Consider the following 20470-nt stretch of genomic DNA (forward strand, 5'->3'; position numbering starts at 1 on the left):
CCCCCCCCTCCTTCCCTCTCTCGTTCCATTTCCCTCCTTCCCCCCTTCCCTCTCTCGTTCCATTTCCCTCCTTCCCCTCCCTCCTTCCCTCTCTCGTTCCATTTCCCTCCTTCCCTCTCTCGTTCCATTTCCCTCCTTCCACTCCCTCCTTCCCTTTCTTGTTCCATTTCCCTCCTTCCCCTCCCTCCTTCCCTTTCTTGTTCCATTTCCCTCCCTCCACCTCTCTCCTTCCATTTCCCTCCCTCCCTCCTTCCCTCTCTCATTCCATTTCCCTCCCTCCCTCCTTCGTTCCATTTCCCTCCCTCCCTCCTTCGTTCCATTTCCCTCCCTCCCTCCTTCGTTCCATTTCCCTCCCTCCCTCCTTCTTTCCATTTCCCTCCTTCCCCTCCCTTGTTCCATTTCCCTCCTTCCCTTTCCCCTCTCTCGTTCCATTTCCCTCCCTCCTTCCTCTCTCGTTCCATTTCCCTCCCTCCTTCCATTTCCCTCCCTCCTTCCTTCCTTCCCTCTCTCTCTCCTTCCATTTCCCTCCCTCCACCTCTCTCCTTCCATTTCCCCCCTCCCCTCTCTCGTTCCATTTCCCTCCCTCCACCTCTCTCATTCCATTTCCCTCCCTCCCTCCTTCCCTCTCTCGTTCCATTTCCCTCCTGCCCTTCCCTTTCTTGTTCCATTTCCCTCCACCTCTCTCCTTCCATTTCCCCTCCCTCCCTCCTTCCCTCTCTCGTTCCATTTCCCTCCCTCCCTCCCTCTCTCGTTCCATTTCCCTCCCTCCTTCGTTCCATTTCCCTCCTTCCCCTCCCATTTCCCTCCTTCCCCTCCCTCGTTCCATTTCCCTCCTTCCCTTTCCCCTCTCTCGTTCCATTTCCCTCCCTCCTTCCTTCCTTTCTCGTTTCATTTCCCTCCCTCCTTCCTTTCTCGTTCCATTTCCCTCCCTCCTTCCTTCCTTTCTCGTTCCATTTCCCTCCCTTCCCCTCTCTCGTTCCATTTCCCTCCCTTCCCCTCTCTCGTTTCATTCCCCTCCCTCCCTTTCCCTCTCTCCTCCCCTTTCCCCCTCTCCCACTTTGCAGTCTAAACCATTTAACAGTACATGCACGTGTGTGCACTGAGCATTGCTCTCTCCCTTTCTCACACACAAACACACACACACACACACAGGGAAGGACAAAGGAATGGATGGAGGAGGGGAAGGCGAGAGGGATGGAGATAGTAGAGCCCACATGGGCTGTTTCCCCTCTAAAAGGCTCCTCCCCCTTTTTCCTGTTTGGTAACCTGAGAACCAGATGGATTGAATTGAGATGGAGGGAAAGAGAAAAAAGGAGGGAAAGACAGAGGAAGAGAGGGAGAGAAAAAGAGGGAGAGAAAAAGAGGGAGGGGAGAGTCTCTGTCTCTCTCTCCCTCTTTCGACAGACCAGACAGACAGACCAGATATGCAGGCTGATTTGAGGGCATTGTGAATAACCTTGATGTATATGGCCAAATATGGACACTTAACCTGGCAATGCCAAGCAGCTACTGTACCACGAGTTCACCGCTGGTAAAGAACAGGTTATTATCTCACAAACAGGACAGTAACAACAGAAACAATACACTTGATGTGGCAGTCAAGATACATATTCTTCAAGTCTTAAAAAGAAAAGAGAAAACCAAAGTGATCAGTGGACCAAGTGAGAACTTCCAGTGATGAGAACCGAGATTCAGACAGAAACACAGAAGAATATCTAGAACTGCACAACCGCTAGAGAGACAGAATACGTAAGAGAAGCGCAGAACCCACGTCAACACCTCAGCGTTACAAAGCGTTGCCCACAGAGAGATTGATTGTTGAACGCACACCCACAGTGTGATGACACTGTTCACCATACAGATCACAGCGGTATACAGAGTGATTGTTGAACGCACACCCACAGTGTGATGACACCGTTCACCATACAGATCACAGCGGTATACAGAGTGATTGTTGAATGCACACCCACAGTGTGATGACACCGTTCACCATACAGATCACAGCGGTATACAGAGTGATTGTTGAATGCACACCCACAGTGTGATGACACCGTTCACCATACAGATCACAGCGGTATACAGAGTGATTGTTGAATGCACACCCACAGTGTGATGACACCGTTCACCATACAGATCACAGCGGTATACAGAGTGATTGTTGAATGCACACCCACAGTGTGATGACACCGTTCACCATACAGATCACAGCGGTATACAGAGTGATTGTTGAATGCACACCCACAGTGTGATGACACCGTTCACCATACAGATCACAGCGGTATACAGAGTGATTGTTGAATGCACACCCACAGTGTGATGACACCGTTCACCATACAGATCACAGCGGTATACAGAGTGATTGTTGAACGCACACCCACAGTGTGATGACACCGTTCACCATACAGATCACAGCGGTATACAGAGTGATTGTTGAACGCACACCCACAGTGTGATGACACCGTTCACCATACAGATCACAGCGGTATACAGAGTGATTGTTGAACGCACACCCACAGTGTGATGACACCGTTCACCATACAGATCACAGCGGTATACAGAGCGATTGTTGAACGCACACCCACAGTGTGATGACACCGTTCACCATACAGATCACAGCGGTATACAGAGTGATTGTTGAACGCACACCCACAGTGTGATGACACCGTTCACCATACAGATCACAGCGGTATACAGAGTGATTGTTGTGCTTGTTGAACGCACACCCAGCAACCCCACAACAGGCCCTGCACCAGCGTAACACACACACACACACACACACACACACCTCTAAATGGCTTAGACAGACAAATAAACAATGTCCTTTACAGCAGGGAGATACTGACAGTGGGAGGCGCAACCAGCAACCCATATGCCTCTGTGTGTGTGTGAGTGTCTCTCAATTTCTTACCACGTATTCCATGGGACAACACTGACTGCCTGTGAGTGTCTGTAACCCTAAAAACACCAAAGCACACATCAGCACACACACTCTTAGCCAATCACTGAGCGTTGTACATGTAGCGAATCACAGTTCTCCTAAATGATTCCCTCGAAAAACACTTGGCTTGGAGCATGCATTGCTCCCTGGATCAGCTGTGGAGAGAGTCATGTGACCTCCTTGCTCAGGTGAGCGCAAAGGTACACACACACACACGTTAGGCAAGCTGTTTTTGTATCATACCAAAGACGTTGTGTGTGTGTATTGAGCATGTTCAGACACACATTGTGGAATGAAAGGAATTACTTACAGGGACTAGTCAAATAAATCCAGACAACAGCTTTCCTTTCCAAATATGTGTAGACACACGCACAACATATAACCTGTCAGGTGTTGTGAATATGACAGAACAGGTCCAGAAATAGTAAGGTTATAGAGGGTATATCAATGTGATTTGTGGGTCATATGGACATTAGATTCGCCAGGCATTCAGCAGGCCCAACCAGCTGACCAGACCAGTTAACAGTTCTACATGTGAGACAAACAGATCGGGGCAAACAACCTGAAACTCTCACCCTCTTTTTCGCTCTCCCTTCCTCTCTCCTCGTTTCATTCTCACTCTGTCCCTATCCTTGTTTTATTCTCTCTATCCACTCTCCTTCCTTCACTTACTCTTGTCTGTTTCTCTTTTGTCTGCTCTGTCTCTCATTGATGTTCTCTTTTCCTCTCAGGTTCTCCAGGTCTGTCCCTTCCTCTATCCTTCAATACCAAATACTGTAAAACTTCTATTAATATCCCAGGTGTTTATTTGCTTTAATCACTGAACACAACCGCCGCTTATTCGAGACAGGCCTTTATTTCAGCCAGGCGTCTACTTCCTAACGCACACAGGTCTTGCTCAATAAAATGTTGAAAAGACTACCACACTGTTTGTGACCAGTATAAACATTGTAATAACAAATCCATCGCAGATCAGACATGCAAAGACTAGCCTGCCCATCATATACCCCCCGATTTCATGTTTCAGCACCATTGTCTCACTCGTTGCACCTCTTGTATCCACCGTAGTTGAGCTGACCATGTCAAACCACACTGCCGTCTCATCCATGACTCTCCTTTATCTTTACTGTACTCACTGGAGTTCACTCGTAAACAATTACATTTAGACACGCCATTTATTTGAAACAGGTGTTTATTTGCTGGAATGTGTGCCGCTGTCTGGCTATTAAAAAGGGACAGACAGTCTGAAGGTAAAGTTTGTTTTATTGCCTACTAACATACTTAGCTACTCTCAGATACTCAAACACACATTCTGCCTGCCTCCTGTCCTGACCACACCGGGTTCCACTCCTATCAGCTAAAAACAAGAAGAAGTGGCTCCAGAGGGCACGTGATCACCAACACTGGACAGTTGAGGAGTGGAAACATCCCCTGGAATATGACAGCCAGTTCAGTTTATTGTTGTGGCCTGGTCAGTCCACAGACCTCAACCCAATAGAACATGTTTAGGATGAGATGGAACGGGCTGTTCACAGCATGTATGTACCACTGTCCAATCTGCAGCAACTGAATGAGCCCATGACGCCAACATGGACCAACATCCCTGTGGAACTTTTCCGGCACCTTGTAGAACGTCACAAAGAATTCAGGCTGTTCTGGAGGCAAAGGGGGTCTGACCCGGTACTAGATGGGTGTACCTAATAATCTGTCTGGTGAGTGTTTTAACCTGGGTGTAAAAATGTATATACAGTACCAGTCAAAAGTTGACACTCCTAACCATTATTTTCTTTATTTTTACTATTTTCTACATTGTAGAATAATGGTGTTATTTCATAGTTTTGATGTCTTCACTAAGAGCGTGCAAAGCTGTCATATATAAACCAAAGATTCTCAGGGCAGTGACTGCTAGACTTCCGATCTCCCATCGGTCTCTCTCCATCTCTTCTCCCCATGTCCCTCTCCCTTCTGTGTTGCTGCTTTGATGAATATTAACCAATTCTACAGGGCCCAAGAAATGCTGTACACACAAACGCATGCGCACACACCACACTGTCCAGAACCACAGGCCTTAACGGAGACCAATACTTTACAAGACACAGGACAGGTCTGTCCAAATCTATACAGACTCGCTCTGACTCATAGCCTATCCTACACAACTCATGGCCCAAATAAATTGGATAATTCAAGACAACAGCACAAAGACTGAAGAAACTCAGAGTCGTATCACTTTATTCAAACATACTGGTATGGTAGACAGAGAACTCCTGACTACAGGCTCAGCCAGCCAGGGGAACTATTAGTGTGTAACACTACACGGACTGCACACCATAGGGAACTCAGAGTGTAACACTTTACAGAGAAACAATAAGTAATCCCTGGAAACTGTAGCCTCTGGGCCAGAGCAGGATGTGAGACTGAAACAGTTCCCTTTTAACCTCACAAACCTCCCACACAGAGGTGTTCACGCCACACAGACCCAATGCCATGAACCTAGGATGGCAGAAAACAGGATTAGGCACAGAGATATCATAAAGGCGACCAGGAAGTATGGGAGCTAACCATTCTATTCATTTAATTCGGTTCCATTCAGTGGACAGGAGTCCCATTTGCTCCCTGTTCATAGTACTCCTGTTAATAACATCAGACATTAGGAATGTCCCTCTTTAACTTTGCTGACCAAATGTGACTGATAGGACCGGCAGGAAGCACCAGTATATTATTGGCCTGAGTATGAAGCATGTGCAACCCTGATAAAGATCCCTGTTTTGTATCATAAAAAATCTATGACTGTATGAATAGTGGTATCATAATGATTACTTTGGGACTTGATTATTATACATGCCATTTAGAAGACACTTTTATGCAAAGCGACTTACAGCGATTAAGTGCATCAAGTAAATACTAGTAGGCCTTTAATTTAAATGTATCTATGTGGGAGTGAATCTGTCTGCAGCTCAGCATGTAGTCTTAAGTGTCTATGTGAAGTGAGTAGGAGGCAGACCAGGGCTGCAGGGCAGGAAGTGGAGTTCAGGCCTCACCATCTCTTCCGCTACGTTGTAAGAGACGGACAACCACACACTGAGACCCAGATATCTGCTCCTACAGTGTTTCCACACACACTGAAAACTATTTGGGTCCACAATTAAGTGTTACAGTGAAGGACCCAAATAAGTCAAAGGTCATACATATGAATGTTCTTAAAACCATGGAAACAAAACCTCTTCTTGATGCAGATAAGCTGCTGCTCACAACAGCTGAAACAGTATCTTGCCAGCTAAAACAGAGCAGTATCTAGCCAGCTGCTTGGCTTTTTTCTCTGGCAGTGAGCTACATGTCAGACATAGCCTCATATTGATACACAAACTGACGCTGAGTGAAATCCAAGACTGTTGCCAATTGCAACTAAGGGCTGGCACACGTGTGCACACATGCATATGTGCACGCGCTCGCACACACTTATTTTTGAGCAGAGATACACACACCTGTCTGACAAATCAAAAGGGAGTTAACGAAAGGTGTCACCCAGCCAAGCTTATCACACAGACAGGACTGATTGGTTCTGCTTTTGATTGATAGGGTCTGCATTAGATTAGGCAGACCTTGTTTGATTGAGAGGGTCTGAGGTGAATTGTGAAGCTCTGTGTCAAACAGGATGTATTTGATTGACAGATAGATTAATAGATTAGTTGGTAGTGTGTGTGCATGTACATTTCTAACACTGACATTTCAGTCTCTCAGAGTTTATTATCCCCATGCAGCAGTCAGTCAAGCCTTCCTCCTCTTCGTCACCATCAGAGAGATAACCCACTGACAGTGAGTTTAAGGAGTGTGGGAGAGTGCGATATGGGAGCTGGGCTTATTATGAAGCAGTCTGTTCAGACACATAAGCCTACCTCTATCCACTCCATCCCTGACTCCTGTCTGTCTGGGGTGTCTCCAAACCATCAGAGTGGTATACTATGATTAAACCTAGATCTACTCAGGGTTTTCCAAAGCTAGCCAGCTTTAGTCACATTCCAGCTCAGGCTTCATCCATACTACAACAGTGGATATTGCTTATATGCCTGCTGCTAACTCTAGCAGGCTTGTAACTGTGCATGCATGTCACACGTGTCTGGTGGAACGCCAAACTTTTCATTGAGACAAGGCTGAAACATCCATCCATGGGCGAGTCAGTGCCACGTCTTAATTTGTGCAAAATGAAAAGAGTTATGCTGCACATTCAGCAGGCTGTGGTGTAAAATAGACTCGTTGAAGGGCCATCTTTATTTTATTATCGTTAATGCCTTCTTTAATGTGCTTATCAATACACGAGCACCTTTCCCCCACTCCTATCGATATAATAATCATTAAGTTATAAACATTTTACTTGATTTTATTGGTCTTTAACTCGTGACACTTCATTCAGGATACATGGAGTTAACCCTGAGTAAGCCTGCCCAGGTGCAGGTTAGTTCTGGATTTGTTGCCATAGAAATGTACCTGGCTAAAAGGTGAGCCACTGTCGTGGTACCAGTTATCCCGAGTTGAACTCAGAGTTGACCAAAGTTACCTCGCTAACTCCTCAAACCACATACGTAGTATAGGGCTCAGGACCAGGCCAGCTGTCGAACAACAGTAGTCCCATCACAGACTGAGGTGTGGGTAACCATAACAACTGTGTGTGTTTATGTATCTGGCCACACCAATACAGCCCGAATCATAGGCTTATGAAGGGCCCAGCATCACAGCTTGTTGTTGAATGTTCTGTATGGCACGTATCCAACTACAGAACACTGTTTTAGTCAGGGCTTGTTACAGATGATTTAAATTATTGTTGTTGTCTGAAACATATAGTTACACTTCCATGACAATATAGAACCTAGACCTATTGAAACATTAAATCATCTCCATGAGAATGCCATCTTGACTATGCTAAAGATCTATATTGCACATCACAGAAATGTTGTGTAATCCTAACTTCTGATTAGGTCGCTGAAAAAGAACTAGAGCATTTACAGAAAGCCAAAACCAGCCTGTTTAGTCAGACTTTAGATTCAGTTTCTCTAAACCTGTGTGGTAACACTGGGATTCATTAGTAATTTTCTTGCAGTAACATGTTTTTACATAGTAAGAATGGTAGCATAGTTTCCATTGCATGGTAGGTATTGTGGCGTTTACATAAGCAGAATAGTGGCCACTTCCTGTTCCACGTGTAGAAAAACAAACAAAACTCCATATTGCTATAGTAGTACGTAAACACGTCAATACAAACAATGCTGTTACTTTTCTTGTTACAGTATTGGTACTCATGTAGGGCTATAAAGTGTTACCAGAACAGTTTAAATGACAGAGTTGGACTTGTTGTGAGGAAAGTAATGATATCCCAGAGACCCAGGCCTACAGAACTGACTATTTCTAGTAGCCTATGCAGCAAACCACTTTTATTTTGAAAAAACCCAAAAGTGACAACACGGTTGTTTGCGACTTCTGTTGAATAGATACAATGTTTAATGTTCGGCCTAGGCTAGTTACTTTGTATCACTAGGCTATATTTCGCAATGTTACCATTCTTACATTTTTCGTAGTACGGCTATACTGAACTCAGCAGTCTTGCTAGAATAGATATCAGCAAAAGATTGTTTCGCCAACATCGAACTGATGGCACAACAAAAAGTAAGGCAGCCAACAATCGGCCTATAGCAAATAATATTAATCAATCAGACAATGTTATTGCTTTAGTATTCGAATGTCCTAAAACGTCTCTCTACCACGTTACAACACGCAGCCCTTAAAATTCAAGCCCAAACCATGCCCAGAGAAGTGTGCTGAACTTTTGTCAGGAGAACTTACCAGCTATCTTCCTCCTTGTCCCTTTTGTGCCTCTTGTTTTCTCCCAGCTGTTGTTGTCCCGTAGGCCTACCTCTAACTAAATTACACAAGTGGCTGAATGCGAAGGTTCAAAACGCCAGCTGTCGTACAGTGTGCATATTAATTTATTTAGAAAGAGGGCTGAAACTTTTCTTCTTTAGTTTCTCTTCCTTTCCTCCCCTTTCTACCAACACAAAAAAAGCCACTTCCGCGAACAAATGGTAACGTCATTTGCCACTCAGTTTGTGTGGTTCTGTGCACCTGGGCCGCGGTTGAGCGGCCTTGAAAGAAAGGGATTGCGCAAAACGATAACTTCGCACAATAACAAACCAGCCTACCGTATAACTGAGTAAACTAACATTAAACCACATTGACACAGTCTTTGTTGAATCACACATTATTATTTGCATAGTGCAACTGTAATGCCTATGTTTTAGGCTACAACATTTCTTGACCGAGGAGCACGAGAACAAACCTGAATAGCAGTTCATAATGTTTATGATTGGATCACTGAGACCAAATAATGTTCAATAATATAATAGACCCTTTTTGAATAGGTAAAATATGACAAATAGCCTATAGTCTAGATATATCCATGTAGCCCAGTCATTTATGCATAGTGAATACTGTTCACTGGAGTCCTCTGCTGGTAGATACCATATTTGCACGCGCACATATTAATATTTGTTCTTGACAGTATTAAAAAATAAAAACATTTACGTTTAGCAGACGACCCAGAGCGAATTACAGCAGTGAGTGCATATTTTAATCCTTATTTGTATTGGTCCAACCTGGGAATCGAACCTACAACCCAAGCGCCATGCTCTACCAATCAACATACAAAGGACAGTCATCTACGTTCTACTGCCTACTTATTGTTTTTGTTATGGTTTATCACAAATCATTGTAAGAATTGTAAACTCTGTTGCAGATAGGCTTAAAACACGTGTTTTTGCTTGGTCGAGGCTAATATAATAATAATGTTACAATCATAAAATAATATTGTAGGCATACTCTGGGTGCATGTTACCAGGGTCTTGTCTAGAAGGGATACAGGTTGTGAAATTTGACGTCAAAAGTATGTTTTATTTTTTGCTAATCCTAACTCTTTTCCTAACCTTGACCTAGTTCTCATAACCTACTGCTCACGTTAGGCTAAACCTACTACGAAAAAAGTTGTATCCCTTCTAGACAGTGCAACACTGCACACCCTGTACTTCCGCTACACAAACAAACACGTGGTAACATTTCGTCCCGCCTTCTCACAGCTCATTGGCTTTCTGGATTCAGAGATTGCAATTTATTGCTCTTGATTGGCTCGCCAGAGCCGCCCAGTCTTTGAAGGACATGCAGTTTTGTCGGCTAATACATTACGAGGACGTATGCGACTTTAGGGTAAGCACTTGTCTGTTGATTACACGGGTTATCAAATACATGATTGTTGCTATCTATTGTCACAGCAGAGATAAATTATGATCTGTAGAAAGCATATCACGTTGCCATTAAACTAATGATCATGGTTATATACAAACTCATGTGCGCAGGGGGTAACTAGCTAGCTGTTAGCAAATGATGTAGGCTAAATTAAGATATCTTACACAGGCCGTTTACCTTTGAAAACAGTTGTCATAGTTCCGTTGACTTAATATGAACCTGAAAAATATGTGCGAGTGGGATGTCTCGCTTCCTTTTCCGTATCTGGTCCAATGCAATGGTTGTGGCTGGCTTGTTCCTCGCCGAAAGACCGTGGCGAGATCGCCCTTTACTTTGGTTTATTTAGCCTTTATTTAACTAGGTAAGTCAGTGAAGAACAAATTGTTATTTACAATGACGGCCTACTCCTGTGGGGACGGGGACCTGGGATTAAACAAATAAATCCAATATAAATAAAGGACAAAACGCACATCACAACACTACATAAAGAGAGACCTAAGACGACAACATAACAAGGCAGCAAAACATGACAACACAGCATGGTACACTAGCAACACAATGGTAGCAGCACAAAAACACTGTACAAACATTATTGGTCAAAGTCAACAGCACAAAGGTCAAGAAGGTAGAGACAACAATACATCATACAAAGCAGCCACAACTGTCAGTAAGAGTGTCCATGATTGAGTCTTTGAATGAAGAGATTGAGATAAAACTGTCCAGTTTGAGTGTTTGTTGCAGCTCGTTCCAGTCACCAGCTGCAGCAAACTGAAAAGAGGAGCGACCCAGGGATATGTGTGCTTTGGAGACCTTTAACATAATGTGACTGGCAGAACAAGTGGAGAATGAGGGCTGCCACTCTAGATAGGCAGGTGGCTTATAACTACAGCAGACATGTATCTCGAACTTAGACAGCAACACATTTGAGCCACCATAACTTCAAGTTAATGCTTGGATTTCAAATAGAATAGGTAGCTAACTGGACAATCATTTATGGTGAAATCCTGTGTATGTAACACTCCTCCCCTGGTTTACCCTCCCTGCCTTATGTAAATATGATGACAAACTTATTGCTGTCCATTCCCCCATTTCTCCCTCTCCTCTACTCCTCCATAGCCATCTCCTTCCCTGTCTCCCTCTCTAGTTGGTTCTCTTTCCCCCACTCTTTCTGTCTCAGGTCTGGATGCTGCAGGCTGTGTCCAGGCTGAGTAGAGCAGCGGTGCGTGTGAGGAGAGTGGCCGCCCAGGTCCAGGTCACCACTGTAACCATGGCCCAGAATCACCAGAGCTGCGGTACCTCCTGTCAACAGAAGGGGGGGGCTGTCACAGCAGCCATCCTCATCATCGGGGACGAGATACTCAAGGTGATACTGGAGATGGGGGCTTGGTACTGAGTGGAATATGCCTGATCTCTGACAACAACCTCCTCCCGAAGTCCCTATCTCTTAGGAATTAGCTAATCTAAAGAGTCTCTCCCTCCCTCTACCCACCCACTCTCTCTCAGGGTCACACTGTGGACACTAACAGTGCCTTCCTGTCGCGAGCGCTGAGGAAGCTGGGAGTGTGTGTCCAGCGTGTCACAGTAATCCCTGACCAGCAGGAGGTCATCTCTAAGGAGGTGGCCCTCCTGGCCCCACAGTACACACACCTGCTCACCTCTGGGGGAATAGGCCCCACCCACGACGACGTCACCTTCGAGAGTGTTGCCTTGGCGTTCGAGGAGGAACTGCATGCCCACCCGGAGCTGACCCGTTTGGTGGAGGAGTTCTTTGGGGTGGTGGATAGGGAGAATGCAGCCATGAAGCTAGCCATGGTCCCCCGCTCGGCCAAGCTCAACTACGGCACTGACCCTCAGACTGGAAAGCCACTACGCTACCCACTGGTCAGTGGCTGACTACTGTTAAACAAAAATATGTTTTGGTATTTTCTTTCTCATTAGTCCACTGTTGATACAGTCCCTAAATGTTTTGAATGTTAGCAGTCAAGTCAAGATATTGGACTTTCAAGAAGTAAAGCGTGACTTGCCACATCATCATTATGATGTAAAATGCATAATTTGACTCCTTTAACATGTAAGGGATAAACACCCACGTTCTGTACATTACCTTGGAAACAACGGGTGGCAGACGGCGCCAACTAGCTACAGCAACACAGTCCCGACCTCTGCAGCAACGTTTATTTTGTTGCATTTGTTTGTTGCATTCGTTTATACTACATTTGCCAAAGAAAACAATACTAAGCACACATTTACCGGTAGAAAATAAAAGAAAATCCATTGATATTTTCACTCATATAAGCAAATTCATACTCATATTTTGGTTGCCAAAGAGAGACTCGACCCAGTGGTTCATTATGATTAGTTCGATATTTAAAATACAGTTTTATATCTTTGTTTGAAGCCTGAAATGTGGCAAAAGGTCGCAAAGTTCAAGGGGGCCGAATACTTTCGCAAGGCACTGTATATATGGGCAGTACTCAGTGACATCACTTAGTGAAACAGTTTGGGAGCAGTGTGCAGCGCTTTCCATAAATTCACCTGCGAAAAGTACCTGGATGTGCGTATGTTCTTCAACTTTTGTACAGATCCATATGGCAATGGTCTATTTGCTTGTAGGCTACTGCTGCTCTGATTGGTTATGCCGCACCTGTCTGTGAAGAGTAAGGGCTGAACAGAATCCTTCTCCGATGCGTTCTGCCTACCAAAAAATCCCTTGCATAGTTAGTTTAGGATACTAAGTAGGTTGCATTGAAAGTGGCTAATATTGTGTTGATTCAATCACAATTCCCACAGTTCATAGTGTTAAGGGGGAAAAACTGGAAAGTTTAGTGAAATTCAATCTCGTGCTTTTCTTTGCAGGCTGATATTTCTACTGTGTCACGCCTGTGCACACGCACAGTTTAGAGGGAACATTGGTATTGTCCAGAGAGATTCATGTTCATCACTCACCACGTTAGGTCATCAGATGCTCCAAAACATGTCTCCGCAAAAACAAATAGACGCTAGCTAGATACGTTTTTAATCCCCGTTGGACCTGCGTTTACAATTTTCATGATTGCAAGGCGTCCCGATATCTTTTCCAACTGTCCAGTTATCTGGTTTTAACGTCATTCTATAATGCCCTTTTAGCCAATCAGAAATGAGTATACTTCAACGCTGTAGTATAACATGATATCATGTAGAAAACATGAACATTCTACTTGATGGTCAGTGTCTGAAACCAGGTAAAATATATTTTAATGATAGGAGATATGAGTGCTTTGGAGCCACCGGCTTTAAGAGTCTGGAGATGCTTGATGTCATGCTGGTCGTGGTTCTGACTCCGTCTCTGACATTCCCAGGTGAGTGTGCGTAACGTCTACATCTTCCCTGGGATCCCGTCTCTGTTGGAGAGAGCCTTCAACGGTCTGGAGCACCTGTTCGCTGGCTCAGGGACCACCTTCCACACACGAGAGGTGAGGTGACCAACCGTCTGACTCCACTACAATACAGTTGACAAGACGTTTTCAACAGACAAATGTCGCTTCACTCCTGGACCTGGAGACCCACAGGGTGTGCAGGCTTGTGTTCCATCTCAGATTTAACACATCTGACTCAAGTTATGGACTAATCATCAAGACCTTGATGAGCTGAATCAGCTGTGTTTGTGCTGGGCTGGAGCAAAGCCTGCACAGGACCACTGCTGCAATGGATGCCTATTATAATGTTATGTATTACCCGTGTTGTGTTGTAGGTGTTTGTGGATGCAGACGAGGCGTTGATCGCCCCGGTGCTGACCCGCCTGCAGGCGGGCTGGGGGAAGAGGGTGGCTCTGGGCTCCTACCCTGACTGGCTCAGTAACTACCACCGGGTCAGGCTGGTGCTGGATTCAGACAGCTCTGAGGAGGTGGAGAAGGCCCGGGCTCAGCTGCTGGAGGAGATGCCCAAAGGCAGTGTGGTTCCCCTGGTCACGGACCCTGTGTCCATCGCTACTGAGGAGGTCTACACACTGGCCAACAGCGGTGTGTGTGTGTGTGAGAGACCAAAGGAGGGAGGGGTGGCGGGAGGGACAGGTAGAGTACCCATAAAAAATGACAGTGACAACATTTCCCATGATTCCAACTGTCTGTATGAACTCCATCTCCCATAGGCACACCACTGGGTGATAAAGTGGCAAACGCTCTGAAGACCATAGAGACTGCTCTGGATCAGTATTCGGCAGGGGAGATCTGTGTGGGCTTCAATGGAGGCAAAGACTGCACTGCTCTTCTACATCTATATTACGCTGCACTGAAACGGTGAGAGAGAGAGACAGTTTTCTGTCTACACAGAATGAAGGAATGAGACGATATGTGACTTTTAACCCATATTGTGTTCTCCTGTCTGAATTGATTGTTTACTGGGAAAATCTACCTTGTATTTATTCTCTCTCTCCCCCTCCCTCACAGGCGGTATCCGGAGGGTAAGGACAAGGTAAAGGCTCTGTACATTCGCATTGTCTCTCCCTTCCCAGAGATGGAGAGATTCCTCCAGGACACAATAAAGAGGTAAGCTATCGGTCTCTGTAGTTAGCGTTAGCATCGCTAGGTCGTTTCCTCAATCCCTATATACTGCACCTCTGTTAGTAAAAGTATTTAGTCAGCCACCAATTGTGCAAGTTCTCCCACTTATAAAGATGAGGCCTGTAATTTTCATCATGGGTACACTTCAAGTATGACAGACAAAATGAGAAGAAAAAAATCCAGAAAATCACATTGTAGGATTTTTAATGAATTTATTTGCAAATTATGGTGGAAAATAAGTATTTGGTCAATAACAAAAGTTTCTCAATACTTTGTTATATACCCTTTGTTGGCAATGACAGAGGTCAAACGTTTTCTGTAAGTCTTCACAAGGTTTTCACACACTGTTGCTGGTATTTTGGCCCATTACTTCATGCAGATCTCCTCTAGAGCAGTGATGTTTTGGGGCTGTTGCTGGGCAACATGGACTTTCAACTCCCTCCAAAGATTTTCTATGGGGTTGAGATCTGGAGACTGGCTAGGCCACTCCAGGACCTTGAAATGCTTCTTACGAAGCCACTCCTTCTTTGCCCGGGCGGTGTGTTTGGGATCATTGTCATGCTGAAAGACCCAGCCACATTTCATCTTCAATGCCCTTGCAGATGGAAGGAGGTTGTCACTCAAAATCTCAGAATACATGGTCCCATTCATTCTTTCCTTTACACGGATCAGTTGTCCTGGTCCCTTTGCAGAAAAACAGCCCCAAAGCATGATGTTTCCACCCCCATGCTTCACAGTAGGTATGGTGTTCTTTGGATGCAACTCAGCATTCTTTGTCCTCCAAACACGACGAGTTGCGTTTTTACCAAAAAGTTATATTTTGGTTTCATCTGACCATATGACATTCTCCAAATGTTCCCTAGCAAACTTCAGACGGGCCTGGACATGTACTGGCTTAAGCAGGGGGACACGTCTGGCACTGCAGGATTTGAGTCCCTGGCGGCGTAGTGTGTTACTGATGGTAGGCTTTGTTACTTTGGTCCCAGCTCTCTGCAGGTCATTCACTAGGTCCCCCCGTGTGGTTCTGGGATTTTTGCTCACTGTTCTTGTGATCATTTTGACCCCACGGGGTGAGATCTTGCGTGGAGCCCCAGATCGAGGGAGATTATCAGTGGTCTTGTATGTCTTCCATTTCCTAATAATTGCTCCCACAGTTGATTTCTTCAAACCAAGCTGCTTACCTATTACAGATTCAGTCTTCCCAGCCTGGTGCAGGTCTACAATTTTGTTTCTGGTGTCCTTTGACAGCTCTTTGGTCTTGGCCATAGTGGAGTAAGGAGTGTGACTGTTTGAGGTTGTGGACAGGTGTATTTTATACTGATAAGTTCAAACAGGTGCCATTAATACAGGTAACGAGTGGAGGACAGAGGAGCCTCTTAAAGAAGTTACAGGTCTTGCTTGTTTGTAGGTGACCAAATACTTATTTTCCACCATAATTTGCAAATAAATTCATTAAAAATCCTACAATGTGATTTTCTGGATTTTTTTTTCTCATTTTGTCTGTCATAGTTGAAGTGTACCTATGATGAAAAGTACAGGCCTCTCTCATCTTTTTAAGTGGGAGAACTTGCACAATTGGTGGCTGACTAAATACTTTTTTGCTCCACTGTATGTACTTTTTTTCTGTCCCCAACAGGTCTGTGTATGGTTGTAGCTTGATCTACATTGCATCTTTTGCGTTTGAGCAAAACTCTGATAATAAAATGTATTACAGTATTATTATACAGAGACTTTGGCTCACTATTTAGCAGAGCTCCATCCTGTCTCCCATAGATATGACCTGGAGATTTTCTCAGTGGAGGGCAGTATTCGGCAGGCATTGAGTGAGGTACAGGAGAGGAGGCCGGAGCTGAGAGCTGTGTGTATGGGCACCAGGAGGAGTGACCCCTACTCACACACACTCACACCCATGTGTCTCACTGACCCTGGATGGCCGGACTACATGAGGGTCAACCCCCTGCTGGTGAGACATGATGCTTGCAATGTTCCCTTTCTGAGGGTGTGTGTGTGATACATTTGATTTAGATTTTTTTTAAATTAGAAGTGTATTTATAAAGCCCTTCTTATATCAGCTGATATCTCAAAGTGCTGTACAGAAACCCAGCCTAAAACGCCAAACAGCAAGCAATGGAGATGTAGAAGCACGGTGGCTAGGAAAAACTCCCTAGAAAGGCCAAAACCTAGGAAGGAACCAGGCTATGAGGGGTGGCCAGTCCTCTTCTGGCTGTGCCGGGTGGAGATTATAACAGAACATGGCCAACATGTTCAAATGTTCATAAATGACCAGCATGGTCAAATAATAATAATCACAGTAGTTGTCGAGGGTGCAGCAAGTCAGCACCTCAGGAGTAAATGTCAGTTGGCTTTTCATAGCCGATCATTGAGAGTATCTCTACCACTCCTGCTGTCTCTAGAGAGTTGAAAACAGCAGGTCTGGGACAGGTAGTAAGTCCGGTGAACAGGTCAGGGCTCCATAGCCGCAGGCAGAACAATTGAAACTGGAGCAGCAGCACGGCCAGGTGGACTGGGGACAGCAACTAGTTATCATGCCAGGTAGTCCTGAGGCTTGGTCCTAGGGCTCAGGTCCTCCGAGAGAGATAGAATTAGAGAGAGCATACTTAAATTCACACAGGACACCAGATAAGACAGGAAAAGTACTCCAGATATAACAAACTTAAACATAAATACTGGAGGCTGAGACAGTAGGGGTCAGGAGACACTGTGGCCCCATCCGATGATACCCCCGGACAGGGCCAAACAAGAAGGATATAACCCCACCCACTTTGCCAAAGCACAGCCCCCACACCACTAGAGGGATATCTTCAACCACCAACTTACCATCCTGAGACAAGACCGAGTATAGCCCACAAAGATCTCCGCCACGGCACAACCCAAGGGGGGGCGCCAACCCAGACACGAAGATCGTGCTCTCATGCTCTCTCTCTCCCCCTTCTTTCTTGGTTTCTCTCCCTACCTCTCTCTCTGTCTCCATCAGGACTGGACGTATCATGATATCTGGTCATTCCTGAGGACTCTATATGTGCCCTACTGTATTCTGTATGATAAAGGGTAAGAAGACATACACACCTTAATCAAGCATGTCCTCTGTTTCCTCTCACTGTCTACTCCCCCGTCCTAGTCTCTGACTGATTCCTCTGTCCGTCTCCTGACAGGTACACCTCATTAGGCAGCATGGACAACACCTGCCGAAACCCTGCCCTCCAAGTGGTGGATGGGAGGGGCGTGAGCCGCTATAGACCTGCCCACCACTTGGAGAATGAGGAAATGGAGCGCGACTCACGTGAATGATGTGTCTTCCTTGTTTGTAACGTCATGTCCTGATCTTTTATCCGCCCTTCCTGTTTGGGGCTCCAGGTAAGAGATGCTTGTAGGGACAGACCTAGGATCAGCATATCCTGCTCAAATCCCAACCTTAACCATTAGACAAAATTGAACATACAGGCAACTTCTGAAAAGAAGAGAAGAGGGAAGGAAGGAAGGAAGAGGAGAGTGAAAGAAAGAGGAAACAGATTGAGGAAAGTGGAACAGACAAAAGAACCAGAGACTGATCGCAGAATGAGTGAATTTTGAAGGAAAGGTGTGTGTTTGAGTGTAAAATGTGTATGTGTGAGTGGCTTAGAATCTAATGATATGGATTTACATGGTTTGTAATAAAATATAAATCTGTCAAGTTGACTTATTGATTAATTATTGGCAAGAGATTGAAGGTGCTGATGAGAAAGGGGGAGGGAGAGTAATTACTGTTGTACATTTAACAATGTTCACGATTTTACACGACAAGCTATGTCTTTTAATCTACGCTGAGCCTACAAAACATTAGGAACACATTCCTAATATTGAGTTGCACCACCATTTTCCCTCAGATCAGCTGCAATTCGTTGGGGCATGGACTTTACAAGGTGTCAAGCGTTCCACAAGGATGCTGGCCATGTTGACGTCAATGCTTCCCACTGTTGTGTTAAGTTGGCTGGCTGTCCTTTGGGTGGTGGACCATTTTTGATACACATGAAACTGTTGTGTGAAAAACCCAGCAACGTTGCAGTTCTTAACACTCAAACCAGGGCGCCTGGCACGTCCTACCATGGCACGTTTAAAGGCACTTCAATATTTACTCTTGCCCATTCACCCTTTGAATGCACAAATACCCCATATGTCTCAAGTCTTAAAATCCTTCTTTAACCTGTCTCCTCCCCTTCATCTAAACTGATTGAAGTGGATTTTACATGTGACATCAATACGGGATCATATCTTTCACCTGGTCAGTCCATGTCATGGAAAGAGCAGGTGTTCCTAATGTGTTGTACTCTCAGTGTATATTATATTTGTATACTGCAGTGGAGGCACGTGGGAAGTGCTATGAGACGGGTTCATTGTAATGGCTGGAATCGAATAAATGGAATCAAACATATGGAAACTACATTTTTCACCCATTACAATGAGCCGGTTTTCCTATACCTCCTCCCACCAGCCTCCACTGATATATTGTAAATACTGTGCATTATTTTGAGTGGGGTATGAGAGGGAGTGTGAGAGACTAGGAACGATGAAGGGAGGGAGAAAAGTTATGAATGTGTTGGAGGCTCACTAGCAGGTCTGGCTGCTCCTCCGAACACATTTCAATCATTTGGTAGATGCTCTAATCCAGAGCGATTTACAATTAGTGCATTCATCTTAAAGTAGCTTGGTGATACACATCACAATCGTATCAAATACATTTTCTCTCAACAAAGGATCAGCAAAGTCAGTGCTAGTAGGAAAAGACGTGTTTTTTGGGGGCGTCGTGAGCGTTAAGATACTCTTCAAAGAGGCCCGGTTTCATGATGCGAGCTTCGACTGGAAGTTAGTGGAGTGTGCGGGGGAGCAGGGTGACATGAGAGAACCTGGGAAGGTTGAACACCAGGTGGGCTACAGCCTTCTGGATAAGTTGCAGGACTTTGATGGCACAAGCGGGGAGCCCAGCCAACAGCGAGTTGCAGTAGTCCAGATAGGAGAGGACAAGTGCCTGGATTAGGACCTGCGCCGCTTCCTGTGTGAGGAAAGGTCGTACTCTACGGATGTTGTAGAGCATGAACCTGCAGGAGCCAGTCACTGCTTTGATGTTTGCAGAGAATGACAGGGTGTTGTCCAGGGTCACGCCAAGGTTCTTTGCACCCTGGGAGGGGGACACCGTGGAGTTGTAAACCATGACGGAGAGGTCTTGGAGTGGGCAGGCCTTCCCTGGGAGGAGTAGCAGCTCCGTTTTGTTGCGCTTGAGGTGGTGGGATCACATCCAAGCTGAGATGTCTGCCAGACACACAGAGATGGGTGTCAGAAGGGGGGAAGGAGAAGTGGTTGAGCAATAAAAGGAGAGCCCAAGTGAGGATATGACGGAGCCGAGTGACTTGGTGTAAAGAGAGAGAGTAGAGGGCCTAGAACCGAGTCCCACACAAACACTCTCTGGTGTGTACACACACTCATATTTAATGAGACTACAGACTTTAGACTGAGATAGCGTGTCCTATATTTGTGTATGCGTTGTGTGCTGATCTAGAGATACCTTATCTACAGAGTAATACAGGTCATTACAACAGAGACTTTTTGTTGTCAACATTTACGGTTCTGGCCCAGATGATGTGGTAGACCGTTGCGCCGCCCTGTGTTTTTTTATTGGTCTAAGTCACTGCGTCGTCTTAGAACGTTGAGGCGTCAC

General features: G+C 45.3%; 2 protein-coding genes across 6 annotated transcripts in view; one reads left to right on the forward strand and one right to left on the reverse strand.

The window, feature by feature from the left end:
- The window catches only part of LOC110536161 (SHC-transforming protein 1), a 39750-nt gene extending 30665 nt beyond the window's left edge, over positions 1–9085 (reverse strand). Inside the window, exons 1-2 of one of the 5 annotated variants that reach the window (XM_036939559.1) lie at positions 8771–9071; positions 2909–2955 (exon numbers count right to left, since the gene is read on the reverse strand). In XM_036939559.1, coding sequence (XP_036795454.1) covers positions 2909–2920 — 12 coding nt within the window. In that variant the 5' untranslated portion in view covers positions 2921–2955; positions 8771–9071. Of the gene's footprint in view, positions 1–2908; positions 2956–8770 lie in introns of all 5 variants that reach the window. The other 4 variants (XM_036939542.1, XM_036939552.1, XM_036939546.1 and 1 more) reach the window with 4 other exon arrangements.
- A 964-nt stretch (positions 9086–10049) lies between these two features.
- Positions 10050–18454, forward strand: LOC110536177 (FAD synthase). The gene is made up of 10 exons (XM_021621796.2): positions 10050–10183; positions 11339–11585; positions 11726–12103; positions 13561–13674; positions 13953–14220; positions 14349–14496; positions 14647–14745; positions 16534–16723; positions 17756–17829; positions 17934–18454. The coding sequence occupies exons 2-10, from the start codon at positions 11406–11408 to the stop codon at positions 18067–18069; spliced, it is 1587 nt and encodes a 528-aa protein (XP_021477471.1). The 5' UTR covers positions 10050–10183; positions 11339–11405; the 3' UTR covers positions 18070–18454.
- Positions 18455–20470: the final 2016 nt, after the last annotated feature.

Source organism: Oncorhynchus mykiss, chromosome 2 (genome assembly GCF_013265735.2).
Source record: "Oncorhynchus mykiss isolate Arlee chromosome 2, USDA_OmykA_1.1, whole genome shotgun sequence".
NCBI lineage: Eukaryota > Metazoa > Chordata > Actinopteri > Salmoniformes > Salmonidae > Oncorhynchus > Oncorhynchus mykiss.

Excerpts from the sequence above, each read along its gene's own strand:
- LOC110536177 (XM_021621796.2), top strand. The coding sequence starts at position 11,406 with ATGCTGCAGGCTGTGTCCAGGCTGAGTAGAGCAGCGGTGCGTGTGAGG. Across the intron at positions 14,746-16,533 it reads CTCCAGGACACAATAAAGAG|ATATGACCTGGAGATTTTCT; the intron begins GTAAGCTATCGG and ends TGTCTCCCATAG. Across the intron at positions 16,724-17,755 it reads TGAGGGTCAACCCCCTGCTG|GACTGGACGTATCATGATAT; the intron begins GTGAGACATGAT and ends TGTCTCCATCAG.